Below are 21583 nucleotides of genomic sequence, written 5' to 3' on the forward strand. Positions count from 1 at the left end.
AACCGATGCCCTTGATGGAGCAAAGGGTTTGCTTCGGAATCTTGAAGCAGTTTCGGGACTAAGGTGAATTGGGTAAAGTCCTGTCTATTCCCACTAGATGGGGGGCAGTTGTACACTGATGGAGTGCAATGGGAGTATAGATGTTTGCCGAATCTTGGGACCCACATTTATCATAAGCCGGCTGATCTGTTGGAAGGTAATGTGGGTAGAGCTATTCGGAGTCTCCGGGGCAGCCTGGAATTCTGGGGGACCCTGCCTCTCTCAGTGGCGGGCCAAGTGGCCCTCCTTAAAATGGTGGCTCTCCCTCGGTTATTGTATTATTTTTGGACTCTCCCAGTATGGATACCAGCGTTGATTTTTCTTTTCTTTTTTTTTTTTTAAACAACTACAATCACTGATCAGAAGTTTTCTTTGGGCGACTGGCAGGCGGTGGGTGGCACTGAAAACGCTAATGAGGCCGAAAGCCCATGGAGGGCTGGCGGTCCCTGATTTTGATACATACTATCTATCTATCTACTATCTGGCAGCCCAATTGCAGTGGCTTACTCAAGCAGTGGCGCTGGAGTTTCTGGGCCCGACTGAGCGGGATGGAGGGCGGGTGTCAAGTCAGGCACTGTCCTGTATTATCCTACAGCAGACATTGCAGCTTCAGGCGCTCACTGATGAGCTAAGGACGTTTCGGCTTTGCTGGAATAGGAGTCAGCGGAGGGCGCGGATTGGACATCCTTATGCCCCGGAGAATCCTTTAGCCATGTGTGAGGTACTCCCGCATGGTGGTGACTGGTCTAGGTTGGCTGGATGGGGAGAGAAGGGTCTCCATATTTTAGGGGATTAATATGAAGATAACGCCCTCCTGCCCTTTACTGCGCTGCAGGATAGGTATGACCTTCCCTGTGGGGATTTTCTGCTTCATTCGGCCCTGAACTCGGCCATCCAAAAGCGCTGGAGGGAAGGGTTGTCGGAACCGCAGACTTCCATGGCATGTCAGTAGGTTGTAATGGCGGCAGGGAACTATAAGGCAGTCACTTGCTTGTATAGACTTATGACGCGCAAGGCGTTGACTCCGATGCGGGAGCTGCAACAGAAATGGGAGGGGGACTTAGGCAAAGAGATACCAGAGAAGGTGTGGGCTGAATTGGTGGAAAGAGCATAGAAAAGTACTAGAAATACCCGTTTCCAGCTGGTGCACTTTTTCATACTACACAGGGCGTACCTCACCGCAGAAATTATGCAGACTTTTTTTTTTTGTAAATCTTTTTATTAAACAGTCTCGACATGAAGGTACAAATTCGCAGAATCAATTGAGGGTTACAGTGGAATCAGATTACTTACAATACAGCAGAATAATTCATTGAAATTCACAGGGATGGGGGATCACCATCATCAGCTTCACGGGGAGGGGTACATATCTCGCCCCGGTATGCATTAATTATGCATACTTTGATATGGATACAGCGCGGTGTCCGCGATGCAACACAGAGGGCGGGGATTTCCTCCATATGCTGTGGGACTGCCCCAACTGGGGACGTATTAGGAGGAGGTGGTCTCCCTATTGTGTAATATTACTGAAAGGGAATTAGAAACCTTGCTTGCTTGCTCCATTGGTTCCCCCACACATCCAAGACCAAGAATACTAGCAAATTCTTGGACTTGGGTCTCCTTCTGGCCAAAGAAGACATAACAGCGCATTGGAAGTGTAGACGGGGCCCCAGCGTTCAGAGATGGAGAGCTGACCTCCTTAGATGGGCAGAATGCGAGGGCACAGTTGGATTGCAGTTGGCTCGTACAGCGAACAGCGACAAAGCTTTAGAGCCTGCAAGGGCTTGGAGGCGCTGGTGATGTTACTGAAAGCCCCGGAGGAGGAGTTAGATGTGACCTTTGAGTCAAGTACCCCGGCTGGTTCGCCTTGATGTGTACTGCTATATAGCTTTTGCACCTAGTTGAGTGTGCCGCTCATACGGTTAATTATATCTATTACCGGCACAGTGGTGTCCCTTGCTGTTTATCCACTGAGATCTGTTTAGCGAATCATCGTGCCCTATTCTGATGCTGTTACAATAATTGCTCTGGGAGACATGCCGAAGTGGGGGTATGTTTAGGAGGGTGGGGGGTTACGGTTGTTTTATTAGGTGTCCTTAAGATTGGTGTTTCTGATATGGTTAATCGGTTGCTCATGTCTTATTGATTATTGCTGCAAATGTTCCTTCAGTTATATGCTTTTATCATGGAGTACTTCTCTTGAGGGCTATTATACAATCCTATTATTTGTGAATATGTATTTTGCATTTAACTGGGAATGGTGATTGTTATGCCTTAAGGGCCTTTGCTGGTCTATATATCATGTGGGCGTTTGGAGGAGTGATGGAGCTGGACCGGGACGAATACCCGGAGGCCTGCACACTGTCGGTCGACCTAGAAAAGGCCTTCGATAGTGTGGAGTGGCCGTATTTGTACCGAGTGTTGCGGGAATTCGGCTTAGGGGAGGACTTTGTCCGTTGGACCGCCTTGTTGTATAGCGGGGCCACGGCCCGGGTGAAGACGGGGACTAATATCTCGGCTTCCTACCACGTGCGGAGGGGAACGAGGCAGGGCTGTTCCCTCTCCCCCTTGTTGTTTGCGCTGGCTGTGGAACCGCTGGCCGCTCACGCCCGACAGGGGGGTGCTTATTCCGGAGTCTCCCTGAGGGGGGACACCCACTACATCTCCCTCTATGCAGATGACCTGCTGTTGTTTTTTGAGGGATGCGACTGATGCGTTACGGGGCGCGACCGCGCTGTTGAAGGAGTTCGGCCGCATGTCCGGCCTGAAGGTCAATTGGGGTAAGACGTGTCTGTTCCCATTGTCGCGGGGCGGCGGGACACCGCGGACGGCGGGACATATCCGATGGGAGAGCAGCTGCTTGCGCTACCTGGGGGTTAACATTTATCATACCCAGGCAGATTTGTTGGAGGGCGCTTCGGGGACTACGGGGTAGTATGGAATTTTGGAGTACACTCCCACTCTCATGTGCCGGGAGGGTGGCGTTGCTGAAAATGGTGGCGCTGCCACGCCTTCTTTATTTTTTCCGCACACTTCCTATATGGATCCCGGCGTCATATTTTGCGCGCTTACGGGCTCTTTCGACGGGGTTCATTTGGGGTCGGGTCGACGACGGGTGGCGTTGGCCACGTTGCGGAGGCCGCGAGCGGAGGGGGGCCTGGCAGCCCCCGACTTTGAGTGGTACTATCTGGCGGCGCAGCTCCAGTGGCTCACACAGGCGGTGGCCCGGGAGTATCGAGGCCCTGAGGGCCCACGGGACAGGTTGATCCCACGGCATGTGCTGGCCTTCATTGTTCTCCAGCAGAGACTGGATCTGACTCAGCTGACCCTGGAGGAACGCACCCTCCGGCAGTGCTGGAATAGGTGCCAGAGGCGGGCAGCTATAATCCGCCTGTACGCTCCGGAAATCCCCCTTGGGATGTGTACAGCGCTCCCGCATGGGGGAGATTGGTCGGGGCTAGCGATTTGGGAGGAGCTAGGGGTACAGATGGTAGGGGATCTTTACCGGGACGGTGCGTTATTGTCTTTCCAGGAATTGCTGGACGCCTATGGGCTCCCGCAGGGGGACTTTCTGCTTCATGCGGCTTTGGTGGCGAGCATTCAGAAGCATTGGAACATGGGGCTGTCGGAACCCCCGACCGCGGCGGGTTGTCAGTATGTCGTAATGGCAGCAGGGACGGCCAAAGCCATAACATGCTTATACCGCAGATTATCGACGGAGGGTTTGCAACCACTGGCCGCCCTGCGAGAAAAGTGGGAAAGGGACCTCGGGAAAACGATCCCGGAAACCACATGGTCTACGCTAGTGCGGAGGGCCTGGAAGGGGACTCGGAATGCACGATTCCAGCTCGTTCAGTTTTTCACATTACATAGGGCGTATATGACGCCGGCCAAGATCCTGCAATACTTTGGTGGAGCGCAATCTCCATGCCCTCGATGTGGGGGTGAGGGTGTAGATTTTCGCCACATGTTTTGGGCCTGCCCACAGTTAGGCGATTATTGGGCGGAGGTAGTGGATTGCCTGAATCAGGTGACAGACCGCTCTCTCACTCCAGAGATGGGGACATGCTTGTTACTATGGTTTCCCCACACCCGCCGCACGAAGGTCACTAGTAGGTTCTATGATCTGGGGCTGATATTAGCTAAGAGAGAATTGACCCTGCACTGGAAATCCAGGGGGGGGCCTAGCTATGTGCGGTGGAGGGCAGCGCTAGTGAGATGGGCGGGAGCGGAGGGTACGCTCCGGGTGCAGATGGCTCTGAGGGGTGACGATGAGAAAGCGTTAGCGACAGCAAGGGCATGGGAAGCGTTGGTAGTGGAGCTCCAGGGGCTGATGTCTGAGGTGGAGGAAGAAGGGAGCGCATCGGATCGGCATGAGGCGAGGGGAACTGGGGATTGAGTTAGGAAGGGGATGAGGGTGGCCCCCAGACAAATGCCAGAGGCCTGGCCACGAGGGACGATTTGCTTCCATAGAGAGGAGGTGAGCAACTGCAACTGAACTCCAAGGTCGGGGGGCACATCAAGGGTGAAATGGGGGACAGGGGTGCACTGACATGGGGGTGGGAGGGGGGGACGAGTTGGGATTGGGGATTGGGAGGGGGGCTGCTCTTACGGCACGAGGGAACCCGTGATGTAATGAACAGTTGTTGTTGATTTGGAAACTAATAAAAAATGTTTCAACAAAAAAAAAAAATCATGTGGGCGTTTGGATGCCTTTGTTTGATAACCAATAAAAATATATTTTAAAACAAAAATCAGACAGGGTATGCTCCTTGGGGCTCACAGATGATAGCAGCCCCCTTTCACCCTCCACTGGGCCCATCAAGCTTCTCCTCTCAGTGCGGGCGATCTCACTGGCAATAACTCTGGTTGCGTTAGCAAGAAAGGTATCTAAAGAAGTCGGAGTTACCTCCTCGGCAGGTGCGTGGGTCATCTTCTTTTTACCCATCCTTCAGACCTTTATCCTTTGCTGAGATATAAGAGGGGGTGCCCAGCCTCCGCCGGGTGTGGACGGGCCCACCCTTGGCCACGCCGCTGGGCTACGTTGCGCTCTTAGGCACGTCCAGCGACCAGGAGGATCCTGGGACTCGTGGTCCCCAGTGGTGCATCGCAGAAACAGCAGACACGCCTCTCCCCCCCCCCCCCCACAACAGCAGCAGGCTTCTCTGCAGCTATGCCAGCTGTGGGGTTACGTCGCGCTCTTAAGCATGTGCAGTGACCAGGAGTACAATCTGCTTCAGGCAATCGAGAACTGGTAGACATATATACTAGATCTGTAGTATTTACTCCCAACACTCAACAAGATGCACAATAATTTATTATGGTGATCCTTGGAGTTTTAAGACAAGAAGTAAATATTGATAATTTATTTGGACTGAGTTACATATTGAACTGTGACTGTGAAGATTGTTATTTTTCATCTACCACTCAAATGAATTCTGAGCGTTTTCTATATTTAACATTACCGGATTCCAAAACTGTGCCTTTTGGCAGATTGATGAAAAAGGCTAACCAAAATATGATCTGCCCAAACTGCAGATCAGATGTTATGTCTACGTTCATTCTAGGAACAACTGGAAAATACGTTATATTAATGCTACAACAATGCAGAGCAGATGGTTCTAAATTGGAAACTGAAATTATAAACTTCAAAGCCGGACAAATATCAATTTCTGGCTATTATCTTTCACGAAGGACTTAATATAACATCTGGACACTCCCTGCCTGTTTAAAGGGTGAAACTGGATGGATGGAATGCAATGACAACAACATTAAATTCAAACCAAAACTTCCTTTCAAGCTACCAAACTCTTATCTTTTCTTTCTTCAACCAAAGTTCTAAGGAGGATTTCAGGAACAAAGTGGTGTACAGTGTTTCTTCTATGTGGATCATCAATGTTTTATGCCCCATTTGGACTATCATGGGTGATGTCTTTAAAAAGTTCTCCAAAATTCAAGAGTCCTTTTATCATCCACTAAGTTAGCTTAACATCTAAATACTACTCTCTCAGTAAAGTGTGAAATTGGATGCACACAGTGCAATCACACCAATGTTAAATTGAAACCAAAACTGCCTTTCAAACTACAAAATTGTCACCTTTTATTTCTTCAACCAAACTTCTTTGTACCATTTGTGGAAAAAAAGTAATGTATGTGATTTTGTCTACATGGATCATCAGCGTTTTAGGCATCATTTGGCCTACCAGGGATGCTGTTTCAAAAGGATCTCCAAAATTTAAGAGCGGTTTATTTTTTTTTAGTTGTATTGTACCAGATATAATAATAGAACAAATATTTTTAAGATAGGTTTGTTTAGGTTAGTGTAGTAGGTTAAACAACTGATTAACGAATTGTAGTGAGTGCATTGCATTGTGTCACTTATTTATAGTGATATACTGAGCAGTTTATTTTCTTTCTACAATGTGTACAATTGTTTTTTCCCCACTGTACAAGGATGAAGCTTCATAGAATACATCATTTATGGTGAACAAGTATGAAAGCTGAGAACAGTAAAAAAGAGAACATGAAATGTTTAACTACATTGTGATATATTGTTACAGCATAGGCAATGTGTACTGTTATTATGTTTCTGCAATTTTGTTAATAAAATACTAACACATATTTATGTTCTTTTTCAAAAGTGGTTGGAGTGCTACGTCTGTCTCAAGATACTTAGTGAGCCACACAAATATTTCTTAAACATACCCTTGGAGAGTCTTTTTCTGGATAAAGAGCACTTGTCATGCTTTCCCATTACTTTTGTTTTACCCATTTCCTAATTATTTGTTTCAATGTAGTTCACCAAACGTACACTGTTAAACTGTACACCAAGTTAGAGTCTCATGCAGCCACTGACCTATTCAGAGACACAGTGATTAGATAACTCAATCCATGCATGTGGGAATGCTGGCACACGCTGAAAACACCTGGTTTACTTCTGATTGGCGGAAGGCAGTGGTGCGTTGGAGAGCTGCCCTCGCACTTCATTTTTGCTGAGTCACAGAGATCTGTTTCTGGCTGGAGGGTCTGCCCTGGTGCTTCCCCTTTCACTGAGACCTGAAGGGCCGTTGAGCACTGGAAGAGCTTTCCCAGTCCTTCATATGCTCTCTCACCAGGATCCAGTTAATGGCTAGGGTAGGGGTCACCACTTTCTTCTGCTCCCCTTTGCTTCAAGACCTTTCTATAGCCATGATAAGTAAGGCAGATCTCTTCACTGGATAATATTTGGGAGGCAGTCTTGGGTCAGTCAAGCCACACTAAGACCCAGGTTGGCTACTTTCAGTCCGTTTTGTGTCAGAAAGGGTGGTATGGCTCCCGAGCCACAACCTGATTGCAAGCCACCTGACCGGTACAAAGTTCTAAGCCGCTGCTGGATATAACGACCCAACTAACCACCATGGCAAAACCTTCCCGTTGCCCTAAGGGCTTGACACGGGTAGGCACTAATGATTGCAAGATTATTTACCCTCCCAACCTCTCGAAGAAGGCAGCTAAGACATTTAAACACAATCTACTCAAACACTACCCTGAAACCCCTCATCTCTGATACTTACAGTTGTGCTTCCAAGGGCATAGTGTTGACAGACCTTATCTTCTACACTACCAGAAGAGCCCAATGGAGAATAGTTTTTACTGATATGCTTCGCTACAAATCTCTATGCAAAACCCCTCACGGTTTCCGTATGAACATAATACCATCTCGTTTACTCAATGCGGTACTGACCATCTCACTCTACAATAACTGCAACATCTTTATTCAAGCCTCGGACGATTACTTGAATCGGTTTGACAGTATTTTTAATAAGATAAAAAATCCGTTCAATAATCCTAATCCTGACCATATAGAGGGCACGAGATAGGTTGACGACGGAGGGGATTGCCAGGGAGGGCGACAGGCCTACTCCGCCAGCAGTCCTGGTTCCGTGGAAGTTGGGACTGACGGGGGGAGGCGGGAGGGGGGGGGGCCAGGGGAGTGTTGGGGGTTCACAGTTTTGGGGTATTGGGAGATGGGGGGGAGGGGAAGGGACAGTTGGGGCGGGTTGGGTGGGCAGGGGACAGAGACAGGTCAATGAAGGCACGCACGACACGACACGGGGCTTGGCCGCCACCGGGGAGCCACCACACCAATCACCACCGATGGCGCCACAATGCCTGACGCCCAGGGACCACAGGGAGTAGACAGAGAAGGGTTCTCAATCCTAACGTGGAATGTAAATGGGCTGGGTAGTAAAATCAAACGAGGCCTGGTAAATGCATACATTAAGAAGCTAGGCCCTGACTTTGCGTTGTTGCAAGAAACACACCTTATGTGGAGCAACTGTGGATTCCTAGCCCGAGGGCCCTACAAGGTCCTAGCGCATGCGGGATTTACCCAAGGTTCGAGAGGGGTGACTATCCTGGTACGGAAAACACATCCGTTTAGGGTGACACAGACGTGGACGGACTCACTAGGGACGTACGTGGGGGTCCGGGGAGTGTGGGGACGGAAAGAATACACAATAGTGTCTGCTTATGCACCACCTAAACTTCAGGCGGCCACGTTGAAAGGAGTGGCGGAAATAATGCTTGATACGTCGGATACGGTGCAGGTGCTTGGGGGCGACTTTAACGATGTGATGGCCCAGACGCTTGATAGGTCGGGAGACAGGGGGAGAGACCTACCTCCAACTGCCCTTGCCATCATGATAGAGGCTATAGGTTTGATTGATATATGGCGATGGTTACACCCGGAACGGCGAGATTATTCATTTTTCTCTGGTGCCCACAAGGTGTATTCCAGACTGGATTATATTTTCATGGCTAGACACATGCTGACTAGGGGGGCTATAGCCGAGTACAACGCAAGGGGCCTATCAGATCACTCCCCCCTTCTGGTGACACTGGGACACCGGATGCGGGGTCAGGGACACTGGCAAGTGTCAGCCTGGGACCTGTAGAACTCGAAGGTAATGAGGGGCATACGAGCGGATGTCAAAGTCTGCTTAGCCGACAATGAGGGCTCGGTGTCGTCGCCGGTGACCTTCTGGGAATCCATGAAGGCGGTCATGAGGGGTAGGGTTCAGGATAGGATTGCAGAGGAGAATAGGGAAAGGCAGAGAGAAATGCAGACACTGGAACGTCACATACTTCAGCTGGAGCGGGAATATCTCGTCGGAAAGGCGCGGGAGACACTCCGCCGGTTGCTCGACGTCCAACGGTAGTATAGAGATCTTGCACCGGGAGAAGCCAAAAAACAGGCGATGGCAACGCTCCATCGTCTATACGACGTCGGAGATAAGTCCGGTAAGCTCTTAGCGTGACTAAGTAGAAAGGAGAGGGACGCGCGGTGGATAGAGCAGGTGAGAGATGCGCAGGGGACTCTGGTGCGTTCTGATGCCCAGATCGCGGAGACATTTGCGGTACACTTCCAGGCATTCTATGCAGCACGGGACCTGGGCACGCGGGATGATGCACTGCAGTACATGGCGGATCTGGACCTACCAGTGCTCGCGGACGGGGACCTCCAAGAATTGGTGGCTCCCCTCACGTTGGACGAGGTAAAAAAGGTGCTGGCCAAGCTGCGGGTGGGGAAAGCACCGGTCCCGAACGGGTTCCCGGCAGAATTCTTTTTAAAAACGGCAGATCTCTTGGCTCGCCACTTGCTGGCTTTATTTGAGGGGGCGCGAGAGGAGGGAAGCCTCCCCCCGGATCTGCGATTGGCCACGATCATCCCGATCTTTAAAGAGGGGAAGCAGCCGGAGGAATGCACCTCCTATCGCCCGATATCCCTACTCAATATTGAAGTGAAACTGTTGGTGACGGTGCTGGCCCTCCGGCTGCGGAAGGTGCTCCCGGATTTGGTGCACCTGGACCAGACGGGCTTTCTCCCAAGCAGAGCGACGAGACTGAATCTGCGGAGATCGCATAACTGGCTACAGGCGGTGAGCGGCAGGCAGGATCCCCACTGGTTTCTCTCCCTGGACGCGGAGAAGGCATTTGATGCGGTGCACTGGCCCTTCCTGGAAGGGGTCCTGGGGCGCATGGGCTTCGGACCCGTCTTCCGCCAGTGGGTGCGACTGCTGTATACGGACCCTAGGGCACGAGTGAGAGTAAATGGGGTCACCTCCGGGGACTTCCCTATCTGTAGGGGTACACGGCAGGGGTGCCCCTTGTCCCCCCTGCTATTCACAATGACAATTGAGGTACTGGCGGCAATGGTTAGGCAGCATCCGGGGATTCGGGGGTTTCGCAAGGGACCACAAGACGAGGTGGAGGAAAAAATCTCCCTCTATGCGGACGATGTCCTTCTCTATGTCACCCACCCGGCCACGACGATCCCGATAATCTTCTCGGAGTTGGAACGGTATGGTGCCCACTCAGGATATAGGGTTAACTGGCACAAGTCGGTTTTGTACGATCCAGGGGGGCGGGAGCACTGGCCGTGTATCCCGGACAGGCTCCAGAAGACGAAGGAAGGGTTTCATTACCTTGGAGTGTTCCTAACGCTTGACCAGAGCGTCTCCTATAGTAAGAATGTCAGAAGGGTTCTTAACAACTTTGTAGAGGACGCGCACAGATGGCGACGGCTGCCGCTTACGATACTGGGGCGTGCAGCCATGTTCAAGATGATAACCTTACCCAGGTTCCTGTACGCGTTCCAAAACAAATATTATCCGGTTCCCAGAAGGGTCTTCCGGGAGATCGACTCGGAGGTCCGTAGTTTCCTTTGGTTAGGCAAGCAACCCAAGGTGGCGCTACGGACTCTGCAGCGACACCAATATAGCGGGGGATCTCGCTTCCTAACGTTGAGGCCTACTATTGGGCGGAACACCTGGTCTCCATTAACGACTGGTTCCACGCCCCCGCCTTGCACCCGACGTATGCTCTAGAGCGGTACGCCATGAGCGCACACTCATACAATCACTACCTCTATGGTGGCAAGGGTACGGGACGGCTATTGACGGCGACTAGACTCACCCTGGCGATATGGAAAAGGGCGAACCGGGAGATTGGATGGGATCGGAAATTGACTAGACAAACGCCTCTATGGCACTGCGCGTGGCTGCCGGAACTGAATAAGTTGAGAGGGTTCAAACACTGGGATACCATTGGGGTGTCGACGTTAGGGGACGTGCTAGTGAAGGGGGAACTGAAGTCCTTCTCGGTCCTCAGGGCGGAATTTGGCTTACTCCCCACGCAGTATTATAAATATGCTCAGCTGAAGCATGCATGGAGGTCGGGAAGTGGCGATTAAGTCCCGGCTGCGGCTGATACAATTTAATATCCTGCATCGGACCTATTTTGATAGATTAAGATTGTACAAAATGGGAAAGATAGGGGACACGACTTGTCTGAGATGTGGAAGGGAAGGGGGGGACTTCTATCACATACTCTGGATGTGCCCACAGATTCAGAGATACTGGCGAGGGATCCTAGGGGAACTAGGTAAAGTGCTAGAGCTTCCACTACCGGAGGATCCCAAGCTGGTGTTACTGGGCATGACGAACGATGTAGACCTCACTCGCCCCCTGCTGATCTTCCTGGTTCTGGCCCTTGTGGTCGCAAAGAGGGACGTGGCGAAATACTGGGGAGCGCCCACGCCACCCCGACTGGAGGAATGGAGGAGGGGTCTCGACCTCTACATGGCGGCAGAAAGGGTTACATACAAGGCGCGGGGCTGGCCCAAAAAATTTCGCAGGGTGTGGTCCCGGTGGAGGAAATATCATGGCCTGGAGGGGGGTCTATAGAAGGGTGGCTGGGAGGGGGGTCCTGCACAGTTCACGGACAGTATGGTTAGCCCAAGAGCGTGGGCGGATGTGGACAATAAGGATGATGGTACATTCAGCAGAGCAATTATTGAACGGGCTCCTCGGGGGAGGGGGGGGGGGCGGCCGAGAAGTGAAGTGGGTGTGCTGACCAGTGCTGATCTGTCTGTTTGGTTATTCTTCTTTGGTGATAAAGAAAAAAACGAAAATGCAAATAAAAATATTTGTAAAAAAATAATAATCCTAATCCTGCCAATTTAGATCATCCCAATCTCACCATCACGGCAAAACTTGCCCCGTCCTCCCTTCCTATCCCCCCTCCAAACCTCCTGAACAACAAACCCAAACTTACCAGTCCAAAATGTTTTAACCGCCGCACCACTACGGAACTGCCTGCTACCAATCACTCAGAGGGCACTCCCTCCACTTCTTACTTGCTGCCCCGCCTGCCCCGCACACAACTTTAACTCCAAGCACCTTTCATTCTAACGCTGTAAGTCTCCCCGCCTCTTCTACCTCTTCACGTTCTCCCTCCTCCTCTACCGCTTCACCTATTACATTGGACGCTACATCAGGGTCCGCGCTTACTTTGAACCCTCCTCGTACTCCTGCATCATATATCGCTACCTCCTCAGCACAGGATACGTCCACTGGGCCCTACCACTTGCACACTCAAAGGTGTTCTCCTCAACCCCATACTCAAATACCTATAAACCTGCCATGCTAATACTACCCCAAACTTGGAGCCCATAAATGAGCTCAAGCAGGCGTCCATCTCCCCGTGCAAGCACTGTGAGAAGAATGGGCCTCTCTCTTCATCTTATTTTGGGCGAGTACATGACGGTGACAGCCTGCGACGGATTGAAGAAAAACTAGCTGAACTATAGCTAGACCTCCTTACTGTTAAGGATAACCTCGAGGCCCTCCTACACTGCTCTTGGAAGAATGAGAAGTTATGCAAACCCTATCCACACCCTAGGTCTGATCTCCCTAAGCCCCTAGCATCCACTTTAATTGGTGGATTGGAAAGATCCTCTGAGACTTATCCAAGTAAACCAAGATGGCCCTCTTCCCAACCTCCTTGCTAGACCCCTTAGATTCCAGCCTCAGATGTCTGAGGAAGACACGCTCGCTATCTCACTTTCATGTGATGACTTTGAGGACCCTAATAGCATCACACCCACTATCACTTCTGATCCAGATAGAGAACCTAGCGTTAACTTTAGATCCATGAATAAGGATAACTTACTTCAGATTGCCACATCGCACCGAGTTGAAGCAACTACCAACTCTCATATCAAATCGATGCTGCTCAATGGCAGATCAGCAGTGAAGCACGCGGCGGATATCTCCAAACTCATCTTATCACAAGAATTAGATCTCTTGATTCGTACGGAAACATGGCTTAATGACTCCTCCTCCCCTATACTTGACATCTTAATTCCGCCTGGCTATGACATTATCAGATGCAATAGATCTATTAAAACTGGGGGCGGGGGGGGGTCATTGCCTGCATTCATCATTCTAGCCTTGTTTTAAAGCAGACCCATAATGATATGATATCCTCTTGTGAGGTCCTAGTCAACGAAATCTGGAACAAGGGCAAGATGGTCTGTGTGCTTTACTCGATCGATCATCCCCCCCGGGGATAACCTACGCTTTGTAGAGCAACTGATGGAAACCATCTCTGATAGCACAGCCCTCCATCCCTACCATATCTTCCTAGGTGACTGCAACCTTCACTGGAATGACACTAATGATCCACTAGTTTGCTCTCTTAAGTCGTTCCTCTCCGACCTCAACTATATACAGGCTTGCAAAGGACCCATTCACTCCAAGGGCGCTACCCTCGACCTTATTACAGTTAGAGATCACATCATTCAACTGGATTACATAGTACCATGCGATTGGTCGGATCATCACAAAATCTACTTTCACATCCAGGAAAAGGTATTGCTCAGACAAGGTCAACCACTCAAAAACAAGCAACTGTCGCATAACGTGAGAGACATCAACATCCCTAACCTCACCAACTTGAGCAAGAATCTTCTAGAACCACCCACTAACATGAATAATTTGGAAGAGTTGACAGCTCACTAAGTCAACGCCTTGACAAACATTCTAGACTCTGTAGCCCCAAAGCAACTCAAAAGGATTTCTTGCAAACAATCCAAACCTTGGTTCAATGGTGCCCTTAATGAAAGACGCAATTTGAGGCTCTCTGAGAGATTGGAGAAATGCCCCCTCCACTTCTAGTCTCAAACAGTTTAGGAAGGAGAGAAGCTCTTATAACAAACACATTCACATTGCTAAATCAGATAATTTCAGAGCTCAGCTTGACAGCGCTAAAAACCGTCCTATAAAACTGTTTGATATCATCAAACAACAAGCTAATCCTACTCCTGCAATCAAAACCACTGGTCCCAGTGAAGAAGACTTCTCAGCGTACTTTTCAGAAAAGTCTAGGAGTATTGATCGGGAACTGCAACATGCTGCCGCTAATCTGCTGTCGATGAGCTCCCTGGGTTTCACAGTACCTGCAGCAGTGAGTGCTCCGCCTTACCCCACAGAGTACACACCCAAAAACAATGCCTGCTGGAACACCTTCATACTACTGGACTTGGAGGAGGTATCACATTCATTGGCATCTCTTAAACCATCCAACCATTTCAGTGATCCAATCCCCGCTATGCTGCTCAAAGACCTCAACCCGGCTATTCTGCCTCTCTGGTCCAAGATCATCCAACAATCTCTCTTACAGAGGAGGATTCCTGACTGCCTTAAAATGGAGCAAGTCACACCTATTCCCAAGAAGCCCAATGCAGACCTAACAGACTCCAATAACTACCGGCCGATCACCTGCATCATGTCTTTAGCAAAGTTGTTTGAGAAATGCGTTGACACACAGCTATGCAAACACATTGAGAAATTTCAGCTCCTAGACTGACATCAGTCAGGCTTTAGACCAGGTCATAGTACAGAAACAGCCCTAACTCGAATTGTGGATGACGCCTTGAGAGCTCTGGACCAAGATACGCCTTGTCTTCTAGTTTTTCTGGACTTGTCCTCTGCTTTTGACATTATTAAACATGATAACTTGATTAACCTTCTGCAATATAGGATGGGGCTAGCTGGCCCTGTCTTAAACTGGTTCTCCTCCTTCCTGCACAACCGAACACAGATAATCAAAGTCAACCAATCTTTGGCTGCAAGCACCCCGGTCACTATTGGGGTACATCAGGGATCTGCACTCTCGCCAATGCTCTTCAATCTCTTCATGGGACCGCTAACTGCTATTCTGAACGGGTCAAACATTCAATACCATATGTACGTGGACGATACTCAACTGTATTTGAAGATCTCCTCTCCAGATGACATTAAAACTCTTAATGGAGTGCTCCAAAAAACTCAACAATGGCTAACACATAACCATCTGTTACTAAACTCCCTCAAAACAGAATTTCTCCTGATTACACCCCGTAACCAAGAGACCCCAACGCAAAATTGGATCAAAAATATCTCTGCACTCAACTGCTCCCTGCACGTGGTGGACTCCGCTTGCTCTTTATGTGTCACCCTGGACAAATATCTAAACATGCAAGGACACATCAGTGCCACTACTAAGAGTGCCAATCATCAGCTCAACACTCTCAGGAAAATCAAACCTTTCGTACCTCCCGAGGACATCCAGTCAGCAGTCCAATCCCTTGATATCTCACGAGTAGAATATGGCTTGGTAACCTTAGCAGGGCTGCCTAAAGCAAGGTTAGCTCCGCTAAGAGCTACTCTGAACGCTTCTGCCAGACTAATCACAGGCTTCAGAAAACATGATCATATTACACCTGACCTAATTCAACTTAACTGGTTTCCCATTGAAGCAAGGATCCGCTTCAAGATAGCATGTCAGACACATAAAGCTATACCCCGCAATAGCCCCGTTTACCTGGCAAAGAAACTTGAGCTCTCTGGTTGCAGTCGAAACTTAAGAAGCTCCAATACCTTAGTCCTGAAAATACCCAAATTCAACAAAAAAAGAACTTACAATCGCACCTTCTCAGGGCTGGCTCCAAGAATCTGGAATGCCCTACCGACAGAAATCAGAGCCAACCCCTCAACTGCTTCATTCAAGAAACAAGTCAAATGGCTACTTTTGGAAGTACTTCAGCAGCAATAGCTTCTTTGTCATGTGATAGTCACTTCCCTCGAGTGCTTGACAATCATTTTTACTTTGTGTATTGTAATGTATGCCTGACAATCATTTTCGCTATATGTTTTGAAATATGTACTTTGTACAGCGCTCTGATACCCGATCTGGGTCTTGTTCGTATAAGATTTTTCAAATACATAAATAACCACTCACACACCCACTAACACAGTTAATAACACACCAGCATCGAAACCCGCGTGTGTCACACCTTCGGAGGAGCCTGCACTGCCTCTGTTAGGAAGAGAATAATTTTTTAAAACTCTGCTTGTCACACAGAAAGAACTTTACAGGGAAGTACCTAGCTACCTCAAAAGCAGGATTTCCTTTTACTCTCCTCGCAGAAATCTTTGTTCTGCTGATCAGTTGTTGGCTAATGTTCCCCTCTTTAAAATGTCCAGGGTAGGAGGCAAGTCTCTCTCCTTCCTGGGACTCTTTCACTGGAACAAAATGCCTCTGCAGCTAGTAAGCATTGAATCTACACCCTTGTTTCGATAAAAAAACTAAAAACGTGGCTGTTTTCTTGCCCGCAAGTTATTTTCCCACACTGAGATCTTTTCAGCCTAGCCCCAGGACACTGTTGAGTAACAGTGCGCTCTAGAAATACCTACACACACACACACACACAGACCAACTCATGAAAACTTCTACTTCTACATGATGTTACTTACCTATACAGATATTCACACTGTTAGTTACTTGATAATAGAGGTACTAAAACATGCACTCACTCACTTACACAGTAACTCATACAACCAGTAAGCCATGCATACAATAACTAATATCCTCAATCACTCTCCCATGTAACTACTGATACACCTACTCACTCACCCATACAGCTAGAAAGTCATCCTTTTACTTCTGTAAAGTCACACATACACTTACTTAGCTAAACAGCAACTAACACAGCTGGTAAGTTACTTATACAGCTACTGTCATACATTTTCAATATTACATACAAGTACTGTCACCTTCTCACCTGTACAGGCACTCTCACAGACACTTTGTCAATGTTACCGACCCTCATGCATCCGCTTACTCACCTATATACTCACACACCGATTCACACAAAGATACAGACTATGACATTCCCAGGCACACACGGATAGATACACTTACACATCCAGACATACACTCGTCCATACACTGACACACCCAGGCACACACTTATTCATACACTAATACATCCAACCAACCACTGATACATACAATAACATACCCAGGCATTCACTGACAAACCCAGAGGCACTCTTGTGTACATTGATACACCCAGGCACACACTGTTCTAAATACTATGACACCCAGGTAGAAACTAATACACACATTGACACACCCATACAGCTACTTACACACACATTCACACACCCATATAGCTACTCACACAGTTACGTACTCACCCACACAACTGCTAACACTGCCAGTCACTGATTTACACAGTCACTTATACACCCATTCAGTCAGATATCCAGCCATTCACACACCCAGTGACTAACTTATAGACACACTTACTCAACCAGTCACTCACCCCTCACACACACATACACACATTGTAACTCACTTATACAGACACTCACACACCCAGTCACTCACCCATACACACACCCACTCACTCATAGATTCTAACACAACCAGTCACTCACCTATACAGCCCATCACACAACCACTCCCGCCCCCTCATTGACTCATGCAGCCACTAACAGACTTTCACTCACTTATACAGCCACTCGCACATGCAGTCCCTCACTTATAGAGCCACTTACTCACCCCTACAGCTACTCACACACCCAGTCACTCACCCATACAGCCACTCACACACCCAGTCAGTTACTCATACAGCCACTCACATACACACTATCTCACTCATTCAGCAGTTCACACCCCCACTCGTTGACTCATACAGCCACTCACACTCACTCACTCATACAACTCACACATGCACTCACTCATACAGCCACTTACTGCCATGTCACAGAACATGTCATGAGTGATGTAATATGTCAGGTCATAAGCAGTGCATGGCAGGGGTGCAAGTCAGGGAATGTGTATGCTGCCATCTGACGGGAGCATTTTCAAAACTCTGCCAAACATGAGCTTTAAAAATGCTCCCGCCGGCTGGGAGAAGATTTGTGATCTGTTTCTCTGCCAGCACAGATGGGGGCGGGGAAACAGATCAAGATAATGCTCCTGCTCGGAGGGAGCAGAATAAATAGCTTCTCCTTGTGGGTGGGAGCAAAGCTGGCTCCCACAGCATGCAGGGTACCGGTGGGGGACCTGCGGCTCCCCCATGTGGCCCCACCAGTAAGCTCAGGTAACTATACCTGTTGAAGTTCCCTGGTTTTGTATGAGTGAAATCTGAGCCTAACTATAATGTCACTGTAAACTAATGAAATTATGTTTAGGATTGATTAACAACAACAAAAAGTTTTTGGAAACTTTTGAATTGTTTTTTTTATTAAACATACCACATCAATTGCTGAAACCCTCACTCTTGATGTTAGAGATTTAATTAGAGATTTCATAAATTATTCTACAGGTCAGATTTATATCACATTACCTGTAATGCTATCAATGAGAAAACTATGTATGATGTGGTATTTCTATCCAACTATGTTTTATTTGTTTGTTTCTGTGTTATTACTTAATGATGTGCTTTTAAGTTGATGTGCTTTTAAGTATTGTTAGTAACTGATATAAGTATGTGGTTTGTAAATTATCACTGGTATGACTGTTGTGTAAGTTACAGATTGAGTCGCGAACCATAACTTCCAAGTTTAATTGTTTATTTGATTTTAATTTGCAACCATAACAGTACACTACGCTTTTTATACGGCATATGGGTATATATATGTATGTTACAAAGCCAGCAATAACGTCTGTGTACTCATGGTTACTTCAGAGTTTCCACTTAAAAAAGCATGTTGTGTTTTCTTGATAACTGTGGTGCTAATACGTGAATCTTAATAAAACTCTTTGAAAAGTACATCCACTTAGGATCTGGCACAGAATGGATTTAAAAATGATTTAAAAAAAAAAAGAAAATTGAAAGCATTCATTTCACCATAGCTGTCCTTGGCCAATTTGGCACACATGAAAGAATTCAGTCCTGCTGCCAATTTCTAGCTAAAAGCCATGCACAGCAGGGATGATCAGCCAACCCCTGCTGCACACAGCTAAAAGTCCATGTGCAGAGGGGCTTGGTCTCCCAAGGAGGGTTATGCGCCGGGCACAGCTTATGAGGTTCGGGGGTGATCTCAAATTTCCAAAGAAAGTGGTGGGCCATAGGGTGAATGGGTGAGATGAACAAGGTTCAGGATAGATTGTTCGAATGAGGATCAACATCAGTACTGATTTGCATTAGGTGGCTTTCTTGGGCTTATTTAAAGTTTGGTGGACAGGTACTCCATTGTGACAGAGTACCCTGCCTGTCTACGCAAGGTTAACATACCAATGTATAGAGACATCTGCAGGGCCAGGAGACATCTCTAAATTTGGCAGGCGGAGTAAAGGCAGGGTGGCAGATGTAAAGTCCTCTGCCATTGTGTCTGCTTTTAGTCCATCTGCCAAACCCTAAATCAGGCCCTCCTGTCAAGTGTGGCACAGTGAGCAAAAAACGATGGTTTGGAATGCCACCCTGACTGATTGCCAGTGGTTAGACTATTTGAAAGTACTCATCTCATCAGCTTTTGAGTGTTTGATTGCCGGTAGTATGCCTGGAAACCTGAGACTGGTGCAGCTTTCTAATCCTACTTCCGCCTATGTTTGTGAATTCCAATCAGGTAGTAAATTTGCATCCATTCAAGGAGTGCTTCTATGGGTACAGAATTGCTACCTTTTTGGTAAACCGGTCACTATATAGATTTAAGCTCCAGATCTAAAAATTGAACAAGTTAATACTTCTGAGTGAAATCAGAACAAGAAAAAACAACACAGCCATAGCAGACATGACGCAGGGCCCCCAGACCCAACTACCAAGCCACAAATGCATTTATTTGGGTGGTGTCACACTCCAAACACCTCCCCCCTAAAGCTACTTTCATAGTTATCTGTCAGATCTGGCCAAGTCAAGCATTGCAGCCCATCTCCCGTTTGCATGATGAAAGACCATGCCTAGTGGTGTTCGACCGCTTGAGGACGATTTGGTGAATAGCCTGACTGCAGGCCAGTTTCTATGGCTAATCCTGAAGCTGAATGAAAGAAAGGCTGCGTGTAGCAGGTACTTTCTGCCCATGGTTGGTTGGGTGCAAAGAACTCTTGACCAAAAACCCCTAAAAATTCACAAATAAAAGAAAAAAGGTTAAAGTGAAGTTAAAAAACACTGTCTCAACAGACATATAAACATGCAGATTTGCAAACCATTACTTATACATCAAATGCAATGCATAAGACCTCACAATATTTTTCCCATTAAGTAACAACACCTAAAACACTAGGTAATTAAATAACAGTAATGAATATTTAATTCATAGTTGTCTCTTTCATAGTGTTAAGAGTACAAAGATATTTGTAAAATTATTTATGACATTTGAATTTGCATCCGTCACATTGAGGGTGAGGTTAAGAGCATTGCATCTAGAGAGTGAATTATGGTTTGCATGTCTGTTATGCGCGGTATGAATTGTGGTCCTGGCCATAACTAGTGAATAGCACTTTTTGGTATTAATTCACAACTATGGCTTTAATTTATCTGCTTTCTTACAGAATTTCCAAGATTTTGTAAACATATGTTAATTTGTGGAATGCGGTTTACCAGACGCGCCAAGACCACGAACAGTGCCGGCAATTGGATGGGTGCCTTTAATGTCCCACCCTCTTGCACATCGTTTTTACGTTTGCCCTGAAGAAGTCCAATGTTTTGGATGAAACGTGTTGGTTGTTTTCTGTACAGCTTGATTATGTGTGAAAGTGACTGAATAAAAAGAAGATTCAAACACATCTTTGAAATCTGCTCTGAATTGTTTGGCTACTCTAATATACTGATTGGAACTGTTGTATGGTGCACCTTTCACTTGTTTGAAAGTGTATTATGTTGTAAATAACTTCAAATAGAAACTTCTAAAATTATTAAAAACACCATAACATATACAGTTTGCACAAGCTTATGGAATGGCAAGGAAATGATCAGGAGAATGTATCGTCATACAGCAAACATTACAAGCCATACCTTCCCACTGCATGTTCCGCACCAGTACCTCATATAAGTGCAATAGTCTTACCTGTTCAAATGAGTGAAGACCGCTTTCTTTTCCTAACCTCACCATATCCTCCATGATTTTTTTTTTAAGTTCCTGAGTAAAAAAAAAAAAACATTTTTCACAAATGGTAGGTTTTTGTGTAATATAACTAAGAAGTGCAAGCGAACCTTTAGCTGCCGTAAGCAACATAGAGCAAATATATCTGATGGAAAAAACATTCATACAGGGAACTATATGTACTTTATGGAACAAGAACAGTTTATTTGAGATTGTGTCATGACATGAGAATGAGAGCCATTTATTCAAGGCAATAGCTTTATTTACGGTATTTGTAAATTCCTCCTTCAGCTCCTTCTAAAATTCATTCCCTCTCTATCTTCCTCTTGTCTCCATCTCATGTTCCA

General features: G+C 47.4%; 1 protein-coding gene across 3 annotated transcripts in view; it reads right to left on the reverse strand.

Annotated features, from left to right (window-relative positions):
- The window catches only part of ACSL6 (acyl-CoA synthetase long chain family member 6), a 410748-nt gene that overhangs the window by 57215 nt on the left and 331950 nt on the right, over positions 1-21583 (reverse strand). For all 3 annotated transcript variants that reach the window (XM_085618041.1, XM_085618042.1, XM_085618043.1), the window contains exon 20: positions 21201-21272. In XM_085618041.1, the coding sequence (XP_085474167.1) occupies positions 21201-21272 (72 nt within the window). The remainder of the gene's footprint in view (positions 1-21200; positions 21273-21583) is intronic.

Source organism: Triturus cristatus, chromosome 7 (genome assembly GCF_964204655.1).
Source record: "Triturus cristatus chromosome 7, aTriCri1.1, whole genome shotgun sequence".
In the NCBI taxonomy this organism is placed as follows: Eukaryota; Metazoa; Chordata; class Amphibia; order Caudata; family Salamandridae; genus Triturus; species Triturus cristatus.